Source organism: Ceratotherium simum, chromosome 17 (assembly GCF_057802395.1).
Source record: "Ceratotherium simum simum isolate JZ-2026a chromosome 17, ASM5780239v1, whole genome shotgun sequence".
In the NCBI taxonomy this organism is placed as follows: domain Eukaryota; kingdom Metazoa; phylum Chordata; class Mammalia; order Perissodactyla; family Rhinocerotidae; genus Ceratotherium; species Ceratotherium simum.
Genome location: NC_141916.1, coordinates 54739986 through 54756513, shown reverse-complemented (window position 1 = coordinate 54756513; position 16528 = coordinate 54739986). Strand labels below are relative to the sequence as shown.

Below are 16528 nucleotides of genomic sequence, written 5' to 3'. Positions count from 1 at the left end.
TTAAGAAACTGAAACACTAAGAGGTTAAATGGCTTTTTCAAATCACATGAAATTCTAGGAGTTTTCTGACTTTGAAAAAGATGACACCTTCCAGTGACTAGGCTAGAGGACTTTGAGCAAGAGGAAGCATTAAGACAGAACTAAGAGGCAGAAAGCAACATAGAGGGGTGGGTGTGTGGAAAAAATGCTACAGTGAGAGAGAGCAAGGGAAAAAAAAGAAAGAGGCAGAAGGATTTAGTGACCTTGAGGTCTGCTATGGTCTGAATATCTGTGTCCCCCAAAATTCATATGTTGAAATCCTAACCCCCAAAGGTGATGGCATTAGGAGGTGAGACCTTTGAGGGTGACTAGGTCGTGAGGGTGGAACCCTCATGCATGGGATTAGTGTTTTTATGTAAGAGACCCCACAGAGCTCCCTTGACCCTTCCACGGCGTAAGGACACAACAAGAAGTCTGCAACACGGAAGAGGGCCCTCAACCAACCCCGTCGGCCCCGATCTCAGACTTCCGGCCTCCAGAACTGTGAGAAATAAATTTCTGTTGTTTATAAGCCACTCGGTCTGTGGTATTTTGTTAGAGCAGCCCGAACAGACTAGGACAAGGTCACAAGTTCTGATTTCAGCTCGTGAGCCCCCATGTGATTGGGAACTTGCTCCAGCTCCAGGCTGAGAGGTGCTCCCCAATCAAGTCCTCAGGGGAGCCAGACTCCTCTCCCAGGACAAGCTGGAGAACAAACGCCTGGCACAGAGCTGGGTCACTGGGAGAGAGGGCATCTTGAGGAAAGTGACAGGCAGAGAGAGAAGAGGTCAAGCTGGAGGTTGAAAATAGCCCATTCGTCTCCTAAAGTCCCTCTCCCTCCTACTAGGAGAACCCTTCCCAAGCAAGGATGACGGATCCTTCTGGGAGCCAATAAGGCCCCCACCCAACCCATAATCATGAATATGGTCCCACTAGTGCCAGGTCCCCTTCTCCCTTCTGTGCCTTGTCATTAAACAGTGCAGCAACTATTATGACCTTCAAACTGAGAGCAACGGGTCTAAACTCTCCTCGTTCAAATCCATCTGAGAAGCTTTCTAAAGAGGTGTCCTGGCCAGCACAGCCCTAGGTGAAAAGAGGCCACTTGAAGGAGGGCGATTTTCACCACAACCAAGGTGACCAACTCCCTCACAGCTGCTTCCTAGGTTAAGGTCACCATGGGCAAAATAGAGGTCTCACCCATTCCATCTTGCACATAATCCAGTCTTTCCCCGCCACAAAATAAAATTCTTACTCTCTCAGCAATTTGGATGTACACGTGCAAAGGCATGTCTAGGCCTGAAGGTCACTCAACCAAACACAGAAACTGTGGCAATCCTGACAGGTGCCCGAATGCACACCCACAATAGACCGAGCAGCCAGCTCTCTCCCCGCCTCCACGCGGGGAAGTCTGGGCACAGGGAGGTGAGGAGCCCCCTGGGGACAGTACTCACTGCGGTGAGACAGGGGACTGCTGAGGACAGCGTCTGGCAACAGGCTTCCCGGGGCCCCGCTCGTGGAACAATGCATGAAGCCATCCTCACAGTAGCTGCAGAGAAGAAAATCACAGCCCGACGTCGAAAGAGCGGCCACATCTGCCGTCTCCATTTCCTTGCCTCCCACTCAATCTCTGCTCCATCCACCCTGGCTCCCAGTCCCACAATGTAGCTTGCTAAGGCCACCAATGTCCTCCGTGTCACTAAACCCAATGGAATTGTCTCCAGTTCTTTTCTTACTTGATCCCCTCCAACTTTATTCATCACGCTTGACTTCTCCATTCTTCTAGAAAACGAAAATAAAACTCTCTCCTGGTTTCCCTCCTACTCTCCTGGTTGTTCCTTCTCAGGCTCACTGTAGCTCTTCCCCCTCTGCTGGCTCCAGCCCAGGCTCTCTCTTCTTCTCATACCATGTGTCAGTCACACTTCCAACTGCAATTACAGAGACGACTCACAAATTTACATCAGCAGCTTGGATCTCTCCCTTGGACTCGAGATCCATACATTCAAATGCCTACGTGATAGCCTCCTTTGGTGTCTCAAAGACAGTTCAAATTCAGTGCGTCCAAAACTGAACTCATGACCTCCCACCAAAGCCAGTCCTCCTCCAGGGCTCTGATTCATTGCATGACACCACCATCCACCTAGTTTCACAAACCAGAAACCCAGGTATCAGCCCTGACATTGCCCCTCCCCAGCCCCTGTATCTGATCCATCACCAAGCCCTTGCACTTTGTTTCCTAAATTCTCTGGAATTCATATCCACGTCTTTATCTCCACTGCCACAAGCCACCGTCACCTCTCACCTAGACAATGCAAAAGCCAACTAACTGATGTTCCTGCAGCTATTCTTGCCTCTCTCCAAAACACACTCCTCTTGACAGCCAAAGTGTTTTTTCAAAACCTAAATCTGATTATGTCACATCCCAGCTTGGAATCCTTCAATAGCTCCCCCTCAATAGGCCTTAGGATAAAGATCAATTCCCAACCATGGCCTCCCAGGCACACATGAGCTGACCCTGCCTACTCTCCCCTCTCCATCCCCCTGGCCTTCTTTTAGGCTTGAAGATGCATTGCTCCCTTCAAATTCAAGGGCTTTTGCACACACTGTTTCCTCTGATCTAATGTCACTTCTGCCCACCACACACACACACACACACACAACCTTTGTTCCCATCCCATTTGAAGCTTTCATAGACCACGACCTTCTCTTCCCACCACACTTGTAACATCACATTATTATTTGGTTAACATCTCTCTCTCTGTCACTGGACTAAAGGACCCAAGAGGACAGAAGCCATGAGTGCTCTTGCTCACCATTATATCCCCAGCATCCAGCAAAAGGCTTTGCATAAAGTATCCAATGATTTTTTTTTAATTCTCTTTTATTCCTCTCCTCCAATCACAATCCTCTACCCTAACATGGGCAACTATTTTTATGGTATCTAGTCTCCTAAATGGCCCCCAGTGATCCCCACAACCTGGTATTCACACCCTTGTGGAATCTCCTACATTGTACCAAGGTTGGTCTGCACAACCAACAGTACATGGCAACAGGGACATGCCACATGTCACTTAAGATTTGGTCATAAGAGACTGCAGCTTCTGCCTTGGGGCTCTCTCTTGGATACTCACTCTGGGGAAACCACATCATGAGCAGCCCCATGGAGAGGTCCACACGGGGAGGAACCAAAGCATCCTGCCGACAGCCATGTGAGTGAGCTGGAATGGACCCTCCAGCCCCAGGCAAGTCTCCGGATGACCACAGCCACGGCCAACAGCTTGACTGCAACCTTATGAGAGGACCTGAGCCAAAACCACCTAGCTAAGCCACTCCTGGACCCTGACTCTTAGAAACTGTGAGAGATCACAAATGTTTGTCATTTTAAACTGCTAAATCTGGGGGTAATTTTTATTGCAGCAATAGATAACTGATACAATTCTATTCTGTTTAATGTATATCTGACTGAGTCTATTCTTATAAAATATGTGATTGTTTTGCATGCATGCATGTTTTATGTATATAAATGATATTAGCTTATATAACACACCGTGTTTTACTTTTTTCATTCAGCACCAGGTGTTTAAGACTCATCCCCGTTAACACATGTCCTACTTGTCTGGAGCATCTAAGGCTGCACGACACTGCAGTGTGCATCCGCTACATGTTACCTATTCACCCCCCAGCGATGGACAGATTGTCACTTACTCCTCACCACCACAAACAAGGCTGTGCCCTTAAGAACTCATGGAGAATGTCCTTAGTATATGCCCAGGAGCAGAACCGTGGGAATATCAGGTGTGCATAGCTAATTTGCAAACACTGCGCCAATTGCTCACTTAGGTGCAGTTGACCTTGCGTTTGAAGGGAGCAATGCACCTTCAAGATTAAAAGAAGGCCAGGGCCTTGGAGAGGGTAGAGGTAGGCGGGGGTCAGACCACATGGAGCCTGGGAGGCCATGTGTAGGATTTGATCTTTATCCCGAGGCCTGTTGAGGGGAAGGTATTGAAGGATGCCAAGCAGAAATGTGACATAGTCAGATTTAGATTTTGAAAAGATCCTGGGAGTATCTGAACAAGTCTGTGTCCCACCACTAGCAGATCAGGGCCCAGGTCCCACAGCCCTGCCAACACTTAGCATTATCCAGGTTTCGAATCTTTCCAGTCTAATAAATATAAAGTAACAGTCACTGTTTTCATTTGTATTTCTCTGATTATAATGATTTTGAACATTTTTAATGTTGCTGCTGTTCAATCAAAATTTTTTGAATGAACAAGAAAATCAGCCCTTTCCTCCCTGGGTACATGCAGAACTGTGCCTTCCAGTTTTTAACGAACTTTTAGTTTAAAAATACTCTTCCCTAAATGTAATGTTCTATCTGTCATTTGGATATGACACAAAAGCTTAATTTTATTTAAAAACAAAATCCTTGCAGGTAGGTTAAAAATCAACTCCTGGCCCACAGCCTGGCCTGCAATAGAGCAAGTGCTTCACTCTGACAGCTGTTAGAACGACCAATTGAATGATCTGAAAAAACTTCCAGGCTACATGTATTTGCACCTTCCTACCACTTTTCATGGGCATCACTAGCATTTGCTCCAGCTGGGTTCATTTTTCAGTGCATTGTCTAAAGAATAAAGAAAATAAACAGCCACAGACAAGCCCTGAACTCTCTCGGGCTCACATTCTCCATGAGATCCAATTTTCTAAACGAAGTGGAGAGACAAGACAGTCAATAGCTTTCAGCCCTGGTGCCTGAAGGGAGACCAGGAAGAGGAGGAAGTCATGGAGAGGTCACTGATGTGCAAACTCCGAAAAGAGCCTGAAGCCAGGGCCCTGTTCACCCAGAAGCTGGTGCACCCCATCTCCTACCTACCTCCGATATGGTCAACTAACCAGTGACACTTGCTGCCCTCCAAGTCACCCCAGCCCCCTACCCTCTGGCTTCTCTCCTCATCACGCTACTGAAACATGGGGGCCACTATGACCTTTTGATCACCAAATTCAACAGCCTATTCTCCGTGTAATACAAAATGTTCAAGAGTCCCTGGGTTCTATTCACTTGCTGGATGATTTGGGAAAGTGATAATCTCTCTAAGCCTCAAATTCCTTACTAAAAAAGCAAGCCCTGCATGCCTAACAGTGTTGTTTTAAGGTCCCAGAGAGAAACACTGAAAACTATAGCCAGACAACTGTAGTAAAACAACCACTGGGCTGAGGCCAAACGCTCAAACCAACAGAAGATGTCATTACTCCCTTGTCCCTTGAACTTCCATGATAGGGCACTGTCCTGGCTCTGACTTTTTTGCCGGCCTTTTTTCTTTCACCTCTCTCATAGGATCCTCTTTCTCCTCCCCTGGCCCTCTGAATATTCCCACAAAGTCTGGACTCAGTCCTCTCTTCTGCTCTTTGGTCCACTCCCCTCACAAGCCTAGCTACTCCCACGACTATAACTGTTACTTCCACTCAAATCTCTTTCTCCAGCCTCAATCTCTCACTCCAGTTCCAAACCCAAAACGCCAGCTATTGGTTCCACTCATTCACCAAAATGCCCTTCTGATAACTCCAAGTCATCAAGGCCGAAGCCAAACTCATTACCTTCCCTCTACCTACAAAGAGCCCTCTGGCTGTTCTCGGCATCACTGTCCTCCCAAGCACTCAAGTTCAGAGCACCGGGGCCATCTTCCACAAACTCTGTCCTCCCAAACACCCCACCAGTCTGTTCACTTCTTCGGGGTCTCTGGCTTCTGGCTCTCTCTCCATTTCTACTGCTGTTACTTGGCCCAGGGCCTTATCACCTTTTGACCAGACTGTATCAACATCGTCCCCCCACTGACCTCCCTGCCTTCAATGCCCATGCAGCTTCCAGAACCCACTCCCTAAATCTACACTTTGATCCCATTTACTCTCTGCTCAAACCTTCCAAGGTCCCCACTGCCTACTGCTCAAGCATCAGTCCTCACTCTGTCTTTCAAAGACCCCTGAACCTGGTCCTAACTTCCCTCCAGTCTTATCTTTCCTTCATACAACATATGTTACCTCCAGAGGACTCACCTTGGTGACTGATGAGTACTCCTTGTGCATTTCAATCCCTGGACCTCAACTCCACCGAAAAAGCCCTCCTCCCGTCATTCCACCCCACTCCAGCTGTTAGAATCCTCCTCAAAGTCAAAGCTACTTCCTGCATTGCATCTTTAATTTCTCCCAAACGGAAGTGATCCTCCCCTATTCTGAATGAGTAAGGATTTTTATCTCTCTGATATGGCATGTCTACAAATATTATAGTTATTTCATCTCAGTAAACATTGATTGCACCTACTTTTTTCCACAACTGTGTTAGGTGCTAGGGATTGGGGCCTAAGATATGGTCTCTACCCTTGGAGAGGTTACAGTCTAGAGGGGAGATACAGCACATTTTGCTGAAATCCAAGTTCAATAGCCATAACTGTTTTAGTACAGTGTAAACAACCTCCTTTGGGTACATGAGATTGGGAAGGGCTGCAAATTAACCTCACTGGAGTGCTGAGAAAAGCTTCATACCAAATGCAACGTGCAGACTTTGTTTGGATCTTGATTTGAACAAACCAATTATAAAAAGACATTTTGAGACAATCAGGAAAAAGTGAACATGGATTGACTATTAGACATTATTTAGGAATTATTGTTAACATTTAGGTTAATAATGGTATTATGGTTAGGTTTTTGTTTTTAGTGCTTATCAGTTAGAAATTCATACTGAAGTATTTTCAGATGAAATGATGCAATATCTGAGGTTTTCTTTACACTACTCCAGACAACAAGGGGAGGAGGGAATAGATAAAGTGAGAGTGGCCAGTGCTGATGATCACTGAAGCCGGGGGCACGCGCCAGGGCTCCTTACACTCTTCTCTCTCTTTCACGTCTGTTAGAAATGTTCCGCAATCAGGACATTTTAACTGGTCCCCCGAGCAGACCGTCAGCATCTTTGGGCCCACACTCTCGGGTTCATCTTCAGATCACCCATCTCTAGCCCAGCATCCAGGACAGAGCAAGTGCCAAGGAAGTTTTTGCCCAACAAAGGTGCAGTTACAAATTTCTTCTGTGACCACGACAGCCCTGCGGAAACTGACCATGACAGAGGGCCTGAGCGAAGGGCTGTGGGAAGCAGGCGTGATTGAGAGCTATTTCAGGGAAGGGCATGGAGCAAGTCAGGACAGCAACGCATCACGGAGGCAATGCCGCTGTGTCTATTTTCTTCTGGCTCAAATACTTCAGCCTGAGAACACTGACGGGAGGCTGACGGGGAGGGGGACTGGGAGATCTCCCATTTCCTGCCCTAGGAAAGGAAGACTGAGACCTAGAGCAGGGAAAAGGGGCTCTCATATGACATTGGCAATAAAGCTCAAGAATTCTAGTTCCCTGCACAGGAAGGAAGACAGAAGACCTGGGCGAGATCCCAGCTCTGCTTCTGACTTGCTGTGCACATCTGGCCAGGTCGCTTCCTTTCTTGGGCCTTAGTTTACCCATCAGTGAAATGAAGAACTTGGAGGGCCGTCCTCCATTCCCTGGCCCTGCTGCTTGTACTTACCACATGGTGTGATGGTCTGAGAAGATGTCTTCGGGCTGGAAGATCTCACCATCATAGTAGCAAGGGCACTGGGCCCTGGGCACGCAGTCTCCCCTCTCATCCAGGTAGAGCCCCGGCGGGCAGAAGCAGCCCTCGAGGCAGACCTCATTGCATTCCTCGTCCGGGTGAGAGAGGGAGCGGCAGGTCCTGTTGCAGGGAGTCCCACACTGCAGGTACACCTGGCCCTCTGGGCAGCTCAGTGCTGGGAGAGAGGGCGGGGAAGAGGGCCTCAGTGGAAACATCAAGATGACAAGGACTGTGGTTCTGGAACTTGGGCTGCCACCCTTGCAGCTGTGACCCCTGTTATATCTGTATGGTCACTGCCTTCCTTTCCCACTATGAGCAAAAGTGTATTTTTAATGCACACAAATGTATATTAAAGTTAAAGATGCACAGGTTTTCTCTGCTTAACCAGAGGGATCATGCTGAGTCATCTCTCAATTCTCAGAGCCTAGGACACAGTAGAAATCCTGGTGGGTAGAGAAGCTGTGAATATTAAAAAGCATTGGGAGTGATTGGCAAGGACATTTCTCCCATGACGATAATAATAATAACAGCCACGATTTATTGAGCACCTACTGTATACCCTTATACCTACAGTATAAGGCATATATGCAGGTTTATGCCTTTTACGCCTCTCTCAGGGAGTTAGAGCTTGTTAACCTCTTTCTACGGCTAAGAAAACCAGAACTTAAGCTAAGTGGCTCATCAGGGTCATGATGAAGAAGCAGAGGCAGGATGTGAACCCAACTCATGTTCCTACTCACTATGCTCTAACAAGGAACAGTCCCATAGGAACCGTGCTCCTGAGGGCATGCCAGTCTAAGACACACCAGGGTAAGAGCAGGGGCACTCCTATATCTACTCCAGCAGAGGGGGCAGCACCCATGTATCCACAGCCCTCACTCTCCCTGGCTTCCCACAATGAAACAGCACAACAGACAGACACCAAGAACAAGCATGGCAAAGTTGCAACTCAGCTACGAGAATGGGCTCTGCGTCCCAAAGTCCTGGGTTCAAGCCCCAGTTCTGCCGTTGGTTAGCTGTGTGACCTTGAGCAGTTCCCTCACTGGAATATAATAATAATACCCACCTGGGTTGTAGCTCACTTAACCTAACACATTTAGAGTAATGCCAGGCATAGGGTAAATGCTTACTGCTATTATTATCACTATGATGAACAGGGAAACACAGCCCCGGGTCAGCAGGCTCCAGATGGGAGGAGTATTCCAGAGGAGGTCTAGGCCTGAGAAGACCTGGCACTCTGGGATTCGGGCCAACACATAACCTACTTTCTGTGCTAACAGTAGTCTCATGAGCACCCCGACGACGAAATTTTTTACTGGGGTGTGGGAAGTACTTTATCCTTTCAAAATGCTTTCCCGTTGCTGATCAGCTGTTGTCCAAGAAATGAGAACCTCACTCTGGGGACACCCCTCCTGGGACCATTAGAATCCTTCCCCTCTCTGTTAGAACCCATTTCTACAGCAGAAACCCACTGCAGAGGATTTCACAGAAGCAGTACAAGGAAGCCCTGGCCATGAACCTCAGAAACAGGGGTGGGGGACCTCTGGAAAGCCCCTACAGCCTCCCCCGCTCCAACTGTTCTAGGCTTGGTGTTTGAGGGTAGCTGGGAAGGGAGGGGCTCTCTAACCATACTAGACATGGATCTTTCCCTGAACCAGCAGAGTAGTTGGGTCATTGGATGAATATTTAGAGTGAGGGTGGGTTAAGATGGGGCATGCTGAGCAATAAAGATGGGAATCCCTTTCAATCCATTGAACCCATGATGATAAGGGCACATTTCACCCATTAAGGGGCAGCTAGAGCTGAGAGCTTAGTTTTCCTCTGACAGACGGTCTCTAGAGCTGGCTTGGAGCCATATTAGATTTCTCCTTTGGCCTTCTTCCCCAGAAGAGGTAACGCACATCTCCATTTAACAAACATTTATTCTGTGCCCACTGTGTGCAGGGGCTGTTCTGGGCTCAGGGATGCAGAGATGGGAAGACTTGGTCCCTGCCTTCAAGGAGCCCACAGTCTTGTCTTCCCAAAGGAAACATTACCAATTTACAAGAAAAAACAAATGTGTGTGTGCTTCTCCCAAATCTCCTCACAGCATCCCACGCAGCAGCTATGTGATCAGTCCTTGCTCCGTGAGTGTCCCCATTGGTGTGACCTCTTCTTATGGACAGAGTCAGTGGTTTAGGGAGCTCTGCTCATTTCTCGGGAAGGGAAAGTGAGGTACAGGTCAAGGAGAAAGCTGAACCTGAGCTCCTATGTTGAGAAAGGATGGAGGCAGGAACCCTGGAGTCCTGCCCACCCTCCTTGGGCTCAGAGGAACAACCCAAGGCTGTCCAGCCAGTCTTTTCTCTGGTTCACCTCCACATAACCCACAGAGACAAATTCCTCTTGTCCTTAAAAGTCTCCTGGGAGAGCTCCTTCTCTCTGCCCCACGCTTCAGCCATATCATGAAGTCTCAGGAGTCAGGAAACTCTACCCGAATCTCAGGCCCCACTATTGTAATGTCAGCCCATTTCCTCTTGTTCTGTTCTCAGTGGAGGTTAAGAACAGCTGCTCTCAAGAGATTAAAGAATATTTCAGCAAGCCCTCAGCCTTCTGGGAGAGTTTCCCAAATTAGGAGATCCTTCAGATGCTGCAGCCCACTGATGACGTGTAATTTCTAATGTCGGCTGACAAGTAAGGCACGTTCACAACAGTGTGCCACTTACTCTCCTTACTTGCCCCAATTTCCAAACAGCAGACATGGAGGAGGAAACTGCAGTTTGCAGGGTGAAGTAAAGGGCTCAAGTCACGCAGCTGGGAACTCACAGGCAAGTGGCCAGCAAGGCCTCAGACTCAGTTCTTCCAGCCACCAGCCCGTGATTCTCTGACGTACCAGAGCTAGAGGAACAGGGGCCACTGCATGCCTCTAGACGCCTGTTCCCTTTCGTCCTTACTTGTGTCTCTGCTCCTCTTTTTTATGAGACTGCTGAAACCCAAATAGTGACACTTCTGGAGCCCTAATACCTCAACTTCACTTCAAATACATGATATTAAGCCCTTTCACCATTTCTCGTAGCCCCTATTTTCCTGCCTCTGTCAGGACCACTGACATCTTAGTCTCCAAACATGTCTAATTCACCCTAAAAATCAAAATATCCACTACACCTTATCCTTGCAGGACACCCTCTACATATCACTACTACAATTCATCATTGGAAAAGCAACTCTCTGCCAAGAAAGCACCTTTTGAAAGCCTGGTCAAGTACACCACCTCCAGAAAGCCTTCCTTGGTTGCCCCTGCCTGAATCTAATTATCCTTGTTCTCAGCAGTTTCAGTCTGTGCCTCAAAAGGGAAGGGCAGGCTGTACAGTGCTGCCACTGCCTGACCACACTGGGCACTCAGCAAACGTGCCCAGAGCAACAACAACAAAATGAGCACAACCCAGCCACTCAGGGACCGGAGAGCGGGGCGGGGCAGGTCCCAACTCTGGTGCCGGGGATCCAACAGTGCCGAGGGAGGCCCCAAAGTCAGCTGGGGACAATGGTGTCATTCGACTTTAAATAACTTCCGACAACGCCAGAGATTTGGGCCAGGAGTCCACCCACGGTTTGCCTGAAGTTGTAAGCGAAGGATGAGTAGGTGCGTTTCCCATTGCCTTCATCAGACCCTCCGGGGATGCAGGGACCCCTGCGATCCGGGACCCACTCACTCCTCAACCTGGCTGTACATGTACCCAACACTAGGTGGCAGCAGCCACAGGAACTCTCCTCTGGGCAGGGACGCCAAGGTCTCGGCCTCCAGGTGGGGGTCAACTTGCCCTCCTGGAACAGGCCAGAGTAGCCAGACTGTCCTATGGGAGAGCCAGTCCCCACCACCGTGTCCTGCTGGGAGATAAGAGGGGAAAGCGGCTGCAAATCAACTGTTCCCGCAACCCATGCTTGTCAAATGCCCCCGGGCCGGTTTCTGAACGCCACGCTGCAGAGACAGTGCTTTGAAAAGCACGCGTGCGCAGAGCCCGCGGGCAGCCCCCGGCGGATCCGCGTGGGGTGCGTGGAGAGCTGGCGGGCAGGGAGGGCACACACCACAGAAGCCGGGCTCGCGCCACGCTATGTGCACGCCTTTCCGGGCGCAGGCCGCGGCGTAGTTGGCCACAGCGCCGCACAGGCAGTCCCTGCCATCGGAGCAGGAGCAGACGTCGTAGCGGCAGTTCTGCAGGTAGGGCAGGGGGCCCACGGCGCGGTGGCAGGCCTCGAACCTGGGCGACGTCAGCAGCGCGCACGCCTCCTCCGCGAACTTGGCTGCAGGGGAGAGAGAGGAGGGAGCCGGCATGGCCGGGGCCTGCCGCAGCCTCTAGGTGCCCGCACCCCCAGGGCAGCAACGGCTCCTACGCTGAAATCCCGGCCCAGCTTCTCCCGTGGCAGCACGCGCTGCAAAAACAACTTCTCTCGGCTCAGGAACCATTGTGATTTTTGTTTCACGGCCAATATACTTTCCTAATTACCTTTGCTTTAAGTACGTAAGAAACTGCATTTCCAGGGCACACACCCCCGGACAGAAGGGGAAAATCGTTCCCTGATGAGTTGGGTGAGAGGGATAAGTTAATGTAGGACTGAAATGTTGCCACAGGTAAATCTGCACATGGCCACCCCCGGGGCATTTATCTTCCGATAGTTTCGTTCTGAATTTGTGTGCCTGCTGCTCCAGCAGACTGAGAACGTCCGGGGGCGGGAACTCTACTATTCCTTTCCTTCCCAGGGTTTGGCGCGCGGAGGGTGCTCAATACAGGGACTTGGAAAGATAAATGATCCAGACGCAGATAATCAAATGCTGATGGTGAAAACAAAGTCCCCACCACCACCACCCCACGGTGGTGCACTGTCCGCTGGAAGGCACCGGAACGTGGGGGCTCCGCGGAGTGCCCGCTGCCCCCAGGCTCACATACTCAGGCGCGGGTTGAGGTGGCACGGGTCGCCAGGCTGCTTCTGCAGGTCTTCGCAGTCCCCGCGCAGTTTCCATGCGTTCCCGAAGTCCTCCACCAGGGGCTCCACCAGGCCCGCGGGCGTGAGGAAGTCGTCGCCCTTGTTGCCGTTGTAGTTCCCACACAGGCCGCAGGTCTTCCCCGTGTAGACTGGGGACAGCTGCGGGGAGAGGAGACCACCCTGAAGCAGCTGCCGCCAGAGCGGCAACAGCTTCCTTTTGCTAATGAGATGGTTTTAATCAAAAAAGCTCTGTGAGTGACAGATAAATACGAATTTAATGAACTGCAGCTAAGCTCTAGGCTGCAGAAGAAAAAAGCCACCTGCACATCAGGTTACCACCAGCAACGTCCCTGCGCTTCAACCATTAGAGTCAGAGAGCTGTTGTGTGGGTAGTGATTTCAGAGATTATCCAGTTGTCCAGAGATGGAGACATGGAGTCCCAGAGAGGGAAAGTGACTTGCCTAAGGTCCCAGAGGTCGTGGCCAAGCTGGGACCAGCAGCCAGGCTGAGCCCCGGTCCAGTGTGCTGTGCCACCCTTGCCTGTCAGAGGAGACGTCCAAGCCAACGGGCCCGGACACCCATGGGAACCAAGTGCAAAGTCAACACCCCTTTGTGGAACACTCACATCGGTCGCACACACACAGGGAAGCAGGCTGAGTCGGTTATGGTCCAAGTCCTCTCAGGGCTCACATTTGGTGACAAAGCATAACACTTTCCTAACTGTTTAACTGAGCATCATTGAAGAGAAAAGGTCACCAGCCAAAGAGGACTCTGAGGGCTGTGATAGGAGGAGGTAGAATCAGAGAGGACTCTGGGGCAGCCTGCTGCAGGTGACCAGGAAGGGCCTAGGGGTCAAAATCCAGGCCATCAGCATGTGGCTCATTCTCCATTCTTCTGAGCCCAAACTGCACGTTTGGGGACGACTTGCTGAGTGGAGCCTGCCTTTCATACTCTACAGCTGGAGGCATCTGCTGGTTTGTATCGAGAGGGCTCTGACTCAAAGGTGGAGCAGGGGCTGGGACCCCGAGTGCTGACGCCTGCTCTGCATGTAATAAACAGGCTGCATGACCCCCTGTGTTCTGAAACCTTCACGGGCCAGGCCTGGGCTCCATATGCTCATCTCTAGAGCCCCGGCCAGCTTCCAGCTCTGACTTCACGAGATGCAGGATGAACAATCTAGTGGAAGATTCTGGACCCATGTAAAATGTACCCAAGGAAATATTGAAAGAAAGAGGATGGAGCCACATTTCCTTGTTTGCTTTACAAACATCAAGTGCTGCACATCAGGCACCGGGCCTGCCCTGCCCTCCCTGTTCAAAATGTAAATCCTCCCCACCCTGGCACTTCCTGCCCCTTCTCTGCTTTGTTTATCTCCCGGGATTTATCGTCTTCTCGTACGTGATATAATTCACTTGTTGGCTTTGTTTATTGTCTGTCTCCCCCATTAGAATTTAAACTAATTGAGGCAAGGATTCTTGTCTGTTTTGTTTCACTGTTGTAACCTCGGCCTCTCGGATGGTGCCTGCGCACACTCAATAACTACGTGTTGAAGGAACGAATGGTTGAACAAATGACAGAATACATTCATGAATGAATGAGGGTCTCCTCTGGACGCAGCTGAAACGTGATGCCAACAGGGTGGGCCAGCCCTGAGCAGAGTAGCAAAGTTGGTGACGAGTCCTTTTTCCCCAACCTGCGCCTCGGCATCCTCGCTCTCCTCCTCTTCCTCAGACCCTGAGTGCACTCCTCTCCCCAAGTCCCCTCCCGTCGACCCCACCAGGCCTTCCTACCACCCCCCAACCCTCTCAGAATATATCTTCCTCCGTCCCCTTGGCTCAGAGGTGGGCTTGCCCGGGGTTAGAAGAATGGACTGACCGCGGGCCCTGCATGTCCCGAGATCAGGGACTTGGAGAACACGCTTGGAGAACACCTCAGATCAGTGACACTTCTGACAAAGTGAAGACTGTCACAGGGTCTTTTCTACACCGCTCAGCCTAAGGCCGAGCTGGCCCACATCACAGCCAGCAGAGCCCCGCTGCCTAGACCGCCCGGCCCCACGGGGACAGGGCATCCCTTCCTCGCCCGGGGGGAGGGAGAGCAGGGGGCCCCTGGCAGCACCTCACCCAGCCTCCTCCCAGGTGAATGTGCTCACTCTGCTTCTCCCCGGGGTCCTGGCTCCAGCTGGTGCCCTCCACTCGACAGTCCCCACAAACCCCAGGGGTCAGCACGGCTAGGCACCCCAGCTCTTGCCCCATCATCCACAGATGCTCCCTTTCCTCCTCCAGACCAAAGCACCAGGACATGCCCACAGGCCACGAGGTCACCTGCCCCTGTCCTGAATCTTGACCTCGGAAATCCTCTTCTTGTTAAACTGAACTTGCTAAACTGACCACACCCACCCCCAAAGATGACCTGACATCCCAATCCCACAGAAAGAAGGCTTCCTTTCTCTCCTCAGAGGAGAGATGAGGACAGAGGAGCCTGAGGAGAAGGAGGAGAGCCGCCCAGGACGAGATGTCATGGCCTGCTGCTGAGGGGAAACACCGTCTCTAAGACGTGGGAGGTCACTGAGAGAGTAGGATGGCTGACGGGGGCACCTCCCTCGAAGACCGGGGTGCAGGAGGCAACTTCAGACAGGAATCAGGAGACCCGCGTTCTAGTCCTCCTCTAACCACGTGACTGTGAGACCCGGGGCAAGTCACGTTCCTGCTCTAGAAATGATGGAGGTTTATTTCCAACTGTACACGAGGGGTTGAAAGAAGATCTCCAAGACCCTCGTGCTCTATGGTCTGAGGTCATAACGTTTATTTTTTGTAAACGAAAAAAAGGTCGTTGATTTGGAACTGTGGCAGGACTCTAAGACAGGAGAAGGAACGTGATGTCTGAGGACGAAGGAAACCAGGATCTTATCAGGGACACCCCAGGCACCCATCACAGGATTCTACCAAGGACCCTGTGGAACACGGAACCCCAGGACACAGGAGGGGACTCTCCAGGGATCCTAGGAATGATCTAGGGCAGTGGTTCTCAAAGTGTGGTCTTGGGACCCGGGAGGGGCGGGGCCCCTGAGGCCCTTTCAAGGGGTCCACAAGGCCAAAACTATTTTCATAATACTACGAAGATGTTATTTGGCTTTTTTCCTCTTGTTCTCTTATAAATGTGCAGTGGAATTTTCCAGCGGCTACATGACATATAATATTGTAAAAGATTGAATGCAGAAGTAGACATGAGACTCCAGCTGTCTTCTATTAAGCCAGCTATTAAAGAAATTGGCAGAAATGTAAAACAATGGTATTCTTCTCACTGCTTGTTTTCGTTTTGGAAAACAATATTTTTCCAAAAAAATGTTGTTTATATTAACGTTTAGTGTGTTTATTACTGTTATTTTTAAATGAATTAATAAATACATATTTTAGATGCCTCTGATTTAATTTCTAATCTAGTAAATGTGGACAGATATAATCTTCATAAAAGATCTGGATTTTTAAATCATTGTTAAGAGTGCAAAGGCATCTGAAGACCAAACAGTGAGAGGCACTGGTCCAGTGGGGAGGACGCTGGGCAGACAGCTGACCGGCTCTGCCACCAGTCGGCTGCGTCTTGCTGGGCACATCTCCCAACCCCCTGAGCCTTGGTTGCTTCATTTATAAAGTGGCAGTGATAATGTCTGCACTGCCCACCTGCCAGGGAAATTTCCAGAGAACAAAAGTATATGGAAGCCCTGCGAAGTGTATGGATGGTTATCTAAATGTGACTCCAGGCCCACAGAGACGAGAGGAGGTGACCACAGGCTGCAGAGGCCCGGGGACCCGGTGAGGGATGTGGCAGCCCTTTCACAGGCAGCCGGCGGATTTGTCCCCCACAGCGCACCACACAGGGTCTCAGCTGTGAGTCCCAATCTGGTTCTTGCCTTGCCACCCACAGTGG

General features: G+C 50.3%; 1 protein-coding gene across 1 annotated transcript in view; it reads right to left on the bottom strand.

Annotated features, from left to right (window-relative positions):
• The window catches only part of VWF (von Willebrand factor), a 153050-nt gene that overhangs the window by 79981 nt on the left and 56541 nt on the right, over window positions 1-16528 (bottom strand). Inside the window, exons 14-17 of the mRNA XM_014793926.2 lie at window positions 12565-12760; window positions 11705-11920; window positions 7580-7820; window positions 1470-1564 (exon numbers count right to left, since the gene is read on the bottom strand). Coding sequence (XP_014649412.2) covers window positions 1470-1564; window positions 7580-7820; window positions 11705-11920; window positions 12565-12760 — 748 coding nt within the window. The remainder of the gene's footprint in view (window positions 1-1469; window positions 1565-7579; window positions 7821-11704; window positions 11921-12564; window positions 12761-16528) is intronic.